Below are 7942 nucleotides of genomic sequence, written 5' to 3' on the forward strand. Positions count from 1 at the left end.
ATGAATAGATTGTGTTAAGAACGGAGAGCCTGAAATTACGCAGGCTTCATTTTGCAAGCAACCAAGTTGCGTTTCGCATTCTCTCTTTGACCGAATCTATTCGAGCAGACATTGCTACTGCACAAAAAAAAAAAAAAAAACAACAACAAAAACCAGGAATTCCTAAAATAATTATCTGCAAACCCAGGAGCCAAACAGGAGGCCGGGAGGGCCGTAACCCCTGTACGTGTGCTTTAAACGAAGCGGGCACCCCCCCAGCAGAAGCCTCTGCTTGGTGCTCGCCCAGGAGGGCCGCAGCCCAGCCGGGCAGGCTCTCAGAGCCCAGCTCCTCCTCGGCTCCGGCACTTGTCCTGCTTCTGCGGATGGTTTGGACACAGCAGCACCTGGAGAAGGGGGCGTCCTGTGTGTGTGTGTCCCTATGTTACCACAGGGCCCCCCTCCGGGCACTGTCGCTACCTCCCTCCCTCCCTTCCCCCGTCGCCGCCTCGCCTCGTCCCCTCCCCGCTGCCTGTCACCTGCCGGCCGTCTGCTTCCAGGTCACCTCGGCTCGGCTCAGCTCGGCGCCTCCGGCTCTGCCTATTCATCCTGCGAGCGCCAGCAGGAGGAGGAGGAGGAGGAGGAGGAGGAAGAAGGGGAGGAAGGAGGAGGAGGAGGAGAGCCCACCAGCGCCCTCACGGCCGCTGCCACCCGAGGGGCGCCCCGAGTTTCCCCCAGTGCGGATCCAAGCACCCCCACACACACCCTGCTCCCCAAAAATCCGTGTCACGGCTCGGCTCCCCACGAAATGGAGGAAGGAGGAAAGAAAGGGGGGAGGGTGAGGAAGGCCCCTCGGCCGGCCGGCCGCCCGCCCGCCCGCACGCACCTAGGGCCACCTCGCAGGCTTTGCGCAGCTGGCTGTGGTGCGCCTTCTTCACCTCCTTGTCGGCCAGGATCTTCTCCAGGGCCCGGGTCAGGAACATGTTCTTCGTCTTCTTCCCTTCATACATGGGCGCGATCGAGGAGGAGGAGGAGGAGGGGAAGGGAAGGGAAGGGAGGGGAAGGGAAGGGAAGGGAAGGGAGAGCGGGGCACCGGCCGCCCCGAGGAAAGGCTCCGGCAGAGGAAGGGCTCCCCAAGGCGGGGGGGGGGAGGCTGTGTCGGCAGCCGAGCCCCTGGGCTGCGGGAGGGCGAAGCCTTCCTCCTCCTCCTCCTCTTCCTCCTTCGCCCCCCGCCGCCGGGGTGTGCGCGGAGGCTCAGTCCCCGAGCCGCCCCCGGCCCGCCTCCATTAGCAGCAGCAGCAGCCGCGGCGGTGGCGGTGTCGGCGGCAGCGACCTGCCCTCGCCATGTTGGAAGGAAGCGACGTCAGGGCCGCGGCTGCCGAGCGGGAGGAAGCGGCCGCCCTGCCCCGGCCCCCCGCGGGGCTGAGGCGGCGGGGAAGGAGGGAGGGAGGGGAAGGGAAGGATGGAGGAGCGAAGGAGGGGAGAGGGAGTGGGGTGGGGGGAGAGGCGAGAGGCGGCCGCCGCTCGCCTTCTGCCCGCCCCGTGGGCGCGCTACAGGTGGAGCGGAGCCGCGGAGATGGCTGCTGCCACCTGGGAGCCGGCTGGCGAGAAGGAGGGGCAGGGCTTCCCTTCCGGGCCAGCAGCGCGGGGAGGGGAGAGGAGGGAGGAATGGAGGGAGGGAGGGAGGGAGGGAGGAATGGAGGCTCCCCCCGCCAAGCGCCACCTGCCCCTGAGAGCGAGGCGAGGCTGGGGGGGCGCCGCCGTCCCCCGGCGAGAAGCCCTCGGGGCCGCCCCTCACGGAGCAGCGGGCGGGGAGGCTCTCTCCGGAGAGCTCTTCCAGTCCTACCTGCGCTACGACCGCCGGATACTTGTTTATTTTTTTAATAAAACGCACCCTGACAAAAGCGGGGATGTCTGTGGGCTCTCACTGTGTGAAATCACAACTTATTTCTGTCGTGTTGTTACGGTTTGTGTGCGCTCTCAGCGTTTACCCCTTGTGAAGGGGTGAGGGGGTCTGAGGAAAACACAGCCCGGCCCTGACCCACTGGTAACCAGCGAGAGCATAATACATCAAGTTTTCTGCTCTAAGGTGCAAAAAGTAGAATTATTTCCAATAAAAATAGGAATTCTAGTGTCTAGTAACATTGCTAATAAAAGCAGTAGAATTTGGCATTAATCATAGCTAGTTCTGGTTTAGATTTTTTTGTTGTTGTTGTTTAACCTTAACAAATACAAATTAAAAATTATCCTGGAAATTAAAGGATGTAATTTCCAGATCTGCCTTTCAGGCAGGTCAGGACAAGGCCGTAACAGAAAGCAGACGGCTGGGGAAGCCAGGGGTCATCTCAGACCTGGCCGAACTGGGAGCCAGCACGCAGCCAACTGCTCCTGTTTGTCCTCTCCTCCTGCTGTCCTGCTTCATCAGGCATGACAACAGCCTCCAAGGAGGTTAATCCTGCTCCCTTCCTCATGGTTGGTGGGGAATTCTAGGGCCTGCCCAGGCTTTCATGCCACCGTGCTAAGGCCTCGCAAGCAGCCTTGCCTTCTTGACTGAATAGTTTATCTCAGCACGTGCTTCTTTGTCTGCAGCAGAGCAGTCTTGGATGTATTAGTAAAGGTACAGCGAACCCAGTCTCATAATGAAGAGGCAGCTAGTGCTTCCTATTACTGCTTTAACCAGTTTCCCAAATGGAAAATGATTCATACCAAAAAGACTTGTTGCCATAGAGGTATCTATATCTGGACTTTTTAAGAAATACCCTGGCCTGGGGAATTCCGTTAAAGCTATAGATGAATGCCAGACCCAACTATTAAAGCAAACCACATTATTATTATTATTATTGTTGTTGTTGTTGTTGTTATCATCATCATCATCATCATCATTATCATTATTATTTTCTGAAATGACTCAAACTGCTCCCTGAGCTTTTTCTAGTCATTCTCAGTTAGAAACTGAAAACAATTTTATACCTGACTGATAAACGTTACTGAAAATATTAAGAGGGTAGATCTGATTTTCGCTTTAGAACACCTCTCATCGAAAGTCACATTACCAAGCACACCGATTCTTGCAAAAGAATACACAAGGGTATTTGATGACCGTATTCAGGTTAGGCTGGTTTACTGAGAAGACCGTACCTTCAGCAGCACAGTTACTGAGTATACTTGAAATTATTTCCAATCCTTCATTTAGGGAAAAACATTTTCCCTGGTGGTCAAATCTCGATTTTGTTATACAGAACTTCGGATGTCAAAATGACCTTGGTCTTTCAAAGCTGACAGCCATGAAGACATGGCAAGAATAAGAATTTTCACAGACTTCTTGCTGGTAGTTTTTACGCAAACCACCTGAGTCCAAATTTCCGTAGCCAAGTCAAAGCTTGCAAATGTTATTTAGCAAATGGAGTTTGCTATTGATTTTCACGGTCCATTTGGCAGAAATAGACTTGCAATTATAATATCATGAAGACAATGGCTATCTGTATTTAAAGAGCACCAAGGACTGAAGTTATCTGCTTTGTTCCTATTAATGCCTATTTTCATATGTTGTACACAGGATGATTTTGTATGTGTATTTTAGTCGGGCATCAGTGCTTTAGCTGGCATATAGAATTGCTGCTGAGACATCAGACTACTTAAAGAAAAGACCTGTCAAAAAGACACTTACGCGTCTTTTTCTATTTTGTTCCTTCTGTAATCTGAACAGATTAAACTTTTTTTTTTCTTTTTTTTTTTTTCTTTTTTTTTTTTTTTTCTTTCTAACGTGGTTTGAATCTTCAGTTTCTGTTCTCAGGTTCAAACAGCTGCTGCTCATGTCACTCAATTTTTAGCTTGACACAGCTGGTATTCTACATCTCCGTGCTAGTCACAAGGCAACTCCTGCCTAAGCCCCACAACAGTGTAGAGCCAGTATGTCATCAAAGGACTGCTTCTGAAATTGTCCAGGAAGATCTTGTAAATCATCTATTGAGCAGGTTGACATCCAGTTTCCTTCCAAGAGCTGAGCCAATAATGATGGAAATCACAGGGGAACAATGATATAAGCACTGGAGATAGAAAGACAGTCCAGTGCCCTCTTTTAGGGCCAAGACGTGAATGGTTGCCAGCTCATGTGCAGGCTCCCAGTGCTTTGGATTTGAAGTCATTTGTTATGCCAGCTTTATTTACCAGGAAAGCCAGGTATTAAAATAATGTTTGGGCAATTATAAAGAATTTTATGGACTTTGAGGAAGCATTACAAGGTCAGATTTTTTTGGTGCTAGAGACTACAAGCCATAAAGAACATATGTTTTGCTGATTACTTTAAAAAGCTAAGCTTTTATCTCTGGTGAAAGAAGAACAAGAAAACTCGTGGGAAAGAAAGAGTGAAGGTTTAGAATATTTTTTGTTATACATGGGTTCCTGAGTAAATTAAAGACAGTCTTACATAAACTGGAGCCTTGCAAATAATTCCAAAATGGTTGTTAGATGCAGTAATTCCAGTGTCTGTTTTGGTTTCAGCATGCAGATTTCGGCTTTGCTGGGAATTTGCATCAGTCAGTGGCTGACGAAGGACTGGAACCATTGCAGCTGCAGAGATCACTGTTTGCTGGCTGGTGGAGTCCTGAAGATACTAAACAAGAGTGATACTTGCCTTTTGTTCTCAAACTGTTAAGTCTGTGGGCAACACATATGAAATACTATAGTTGTGCTATCAAACTCGAGAAGTGTTTTCTGACAAACTTAAGAGAGACATGGTGCTAAGTATGCACAAAAGCATCACAACTTTGTTGGAGCCTTTATGCTTAAAATTAAAATAGCAGAAGAGAGAAAATGTATTTGAGAAACACCCAAAAAATAGAATTACCATCTAGTGCTTTTTTATTTACGAGTTACTTGGAGTGTTCCAAATGCTATTTATATTGTTTCATGTATTTAAAATATTTCCAGACTCTAAAACTCTAGAGAACTTTCTGGCTCACAGAGAACTTCTAGCACCTGGTTCTGATACTTTTATGTACAGCAATCCCAAAGGTGATTGTACGTGGTGCTTGTCTGAAAATGCTGGAAAGCTAGGATTGAAGCCTTCCCTTCAGACAGACAGTAAAATGTGATATTAAAAGTGCAGTTGCGGGCTTGGAACAAGCTGATCCATGAATGTTACAGCCTCCCAAAGGGAGCTCTTTCACCTGTATGAGTTCTGACACCCTTTGTCGTGTAGCTCTGCGTAGCTCTGCAATGAGTCAGTTCAGCTCAATGCTCCAGCTGAAAATCAGTCTTACAAAAAAAAAAAAGTAGTTTTCAGTGGGATCAATGAATTGATCAGTCTTACCTGCACATTCAGTAATCCTTAGATAGGAAAGGGAGCGAGTAAATGTGGTCAGGGCTGGTAAGGGGGTTGGACTGTTGCTCATTATGGCACTGTGTTCTTAATTCATCTTGACGAGCTTTGAAACAGCATGCTAATAGCTAGAGTCTGATTGCTTTAAACCAGAATAAGACAGAACTGACACCAAAAGAAGCAATTGGTCTCCCTTCTCCTGCCTCTATGTTTCTTGCTTCCTTGGTCAGCACAAGCATTTGCATTGTCATATTGTGAATTATGTGCTGAATTATGTTCAGAATTTAATTAGGTTGAAACCAACCTGACAAGAAACAGAGCGTTTTTAATCCAGATATATTCTGTACCCTGCTTCATCAGGCAATCTCACAAAAGCTTGTTAGCTCAAGGGGGTGGGGGATAACACAAGGACAGGAACAAGAAAATGAGCAAGAAGAGGGCAGGCTTGCATTTTTTGGCAGCAATACAGGTTTATGCCGACTTAAAGCATTGTATACAAAACTACTGCTTTATATACAAAATTTCATCAGTATCTCTTTCGCACAACAGATGGCTCAGCGCTGCTCCTGTGCGTGAGACCCTGTGTATTGGACGCATGGGTCAGCAGACAGGACCAGTGTATAAATGCCCCTTTAATCACAGTGCCTCATTGCTGGCACCTTCCTTAGCTGCAGTACAGTTCTCTGCTCCCGTTCTGTTTTCATGTACCAGACGCAGATAATCAGCGCGTGATGGATCAGGGTCCAGATGGATCTGGCACATGGGAACATGGAACAGGAGAGAAGCTATGACTGCTCTGCAACTGCAGCCACCTTGGTTGAGAGTCTTGTACTGAATTTTTACCCTGTGGTGCTCTGTTATCTAATAATGAAATACAAAGAAGACATTTCTCTGTTTCTCTTTGTGGAGTCCTAGGCCAGCTACCTTTGTAAAAATAGAATAGAATTTGAATTAGATTAGATTAGATTAGAATAGAATAGAATAGATAACTGAAGCATAATTCTAAATATCCACTGTATCCATTATGACACTCACTATAAACATGCTTAGACATCTGTAGGATTATTATTATTTTATTTTTTTAGATAAATCCAGGAGCTCGGGGTGAGAGTTCACAGTTTGTTCATGGGGTGAATATTCTAACAGGTTAAAACAGGCTGCAGTATATCAGCTGCAGCACTGAAAGAGCAAGTAGCAAATATTTATTAGCACAGGGAATGTTAATCAATAGGTAATTCCTAGGTTGCTTCCAAACATTTGTACAAAAGCATGTGACACCCCGGAGTGACCAGTAATGAAATAAATACCCATCACTTTGAGGAGGTTCTTGCAAGGTGACAAACCTATTCCTTAAAGCTAAAAAGTGCAGGCATTTGCTGTATTGTAATACATTCTCAATACTAATGTTACCTGAGGATACACACTCGGAGTAAAGCATGACATTTTTCAACTTGTGACAGCTGCAGGAAAAACATCAGCAGTGAAGGAAAAAAAGCACCTCATGTGGTTGATAGAATAACATTCTGAATTGGGGCTGGAAACTGTGGAAGATAGCAAATGCTCCAGACTGTAGCTTGCATTCATGTGCTGGGAAGCTTGTAACACTGCTTTTGTGGGAATGTGAGCCCTTTTTGCTAGTACTTTTTCTATTGGGAATACATTTTTTCTTCTAGCCTACCTATAGGACCTTTCAATAAGTTCTTTCTTCAGCATTTTGCTCCTGCCAGCAGATAAATAATTCACTTCCCAGCCTCCATGGCACCTCAGCATACTTTTCCCTAATATTGTGAATGAAGAAGGAACATGACTTGATCTTGAAGACAGAAGGAAATAAATAGTTCTAAAATACGGTTTTATAGGTTTCCTTTGAAGTTTCTATAGTCATTTTTCAAACTTACAGACCTGATTATGGACAAATCAGCAACCTACTTCTGTGGTTATGGTATATGGCTACTGTTGTATGTGAGGCTCTGCAAATGAAAAGGGAAATTCAAGCCAATGTGGTACCCCCTGTGTAATGGAAAATATTCCAGGAACACAAAGTTCTGGCAATTTCCTGAGAGCCTTGCACTGCAAAAGAAGATGTATGGAGGATCTGTGGCAACGATAACACTGATTTATGGCTTCTCCTAGCCAACTCCAGCAGATAAAATTGCTAAGGAACTATTACTGGATATTAAGGAGAAACTGTTGAAGGGAGGGACCCACAACATGATTGCCTTCTTTCCTGGGAAGTGGTGTTGCTACTGTTACAGCTCACTGAGATTACTTTGTGGTGCGGAATCTGGTTCATTAGTTATGTTCCCAAACACCTGTAAAAGCAAGGACTACCATATGGTTATGGCAAATTTTTATCTCCAGTTTGGAGTTACAAAATGGGACTATTCTGATTGATGGCGAATTAGAAAAGTAACAAATTCCCTGAAAATGATGATCCTCCTACCTTTAAATCCTAGCTTCGGGCTCCTGCAGGTCTTTGTAACTGATGTGACACGACCAGCGTAATGCATGCTGAGTTGTCTTACAGATCAGGCATTGAATAGCCTAGCTACTGGAAGCACGAAGCATTAGCTTTAACCTAATTTTTGTGTTCTGAAAGACTCCCTTCCCCATGATCCAGGCTGAATTCTGCGTATCGCTTTAGAA

At 46.4% G+C, this 7942-nt stretch overlaps 1 protein-coding gene across 2 annotated transcripts in view; it reads right to left on the reverse strand.

Moving 5' to 3' along the window:
• Window positions 1-1561, reverse strand: part of ARFGEF1 (ARF guanine nucleotide exchange factor 1) — a 93050-nt gene extending 91489 nt beyond the window's left edge. Inside the window, exon 1 of one of the 2 annotated variants that reach the window (XM_084510220.1) lies at window positions 863-1561. In XM_084510220.1, the coding sequence (XP_084366346.1) occupies window positions 863-986 (124 nt within the window). In that variant the 5' untranslated portion in view covers window positions 987-1561. The remainder of the gene's footprint in view (window positions 1-862) is intronic. The other variant, XM_084510221.1, reaches the window with a different exon arrangement.
• Window positions 1562-7942: the final 6381 nt, after the last annotated feature.

The sequence above is a fragment of the Aythya ferina genome (assembly GCF_964211825.1).
Source record: "Aythya ferina genome assembly, chromosome: 2".
Lineage (NCBI taxonomy): Eukaryota > Metazoa > Chordata > Aves > Anseriformes > Anatidae > Aythya > Aythya ferina.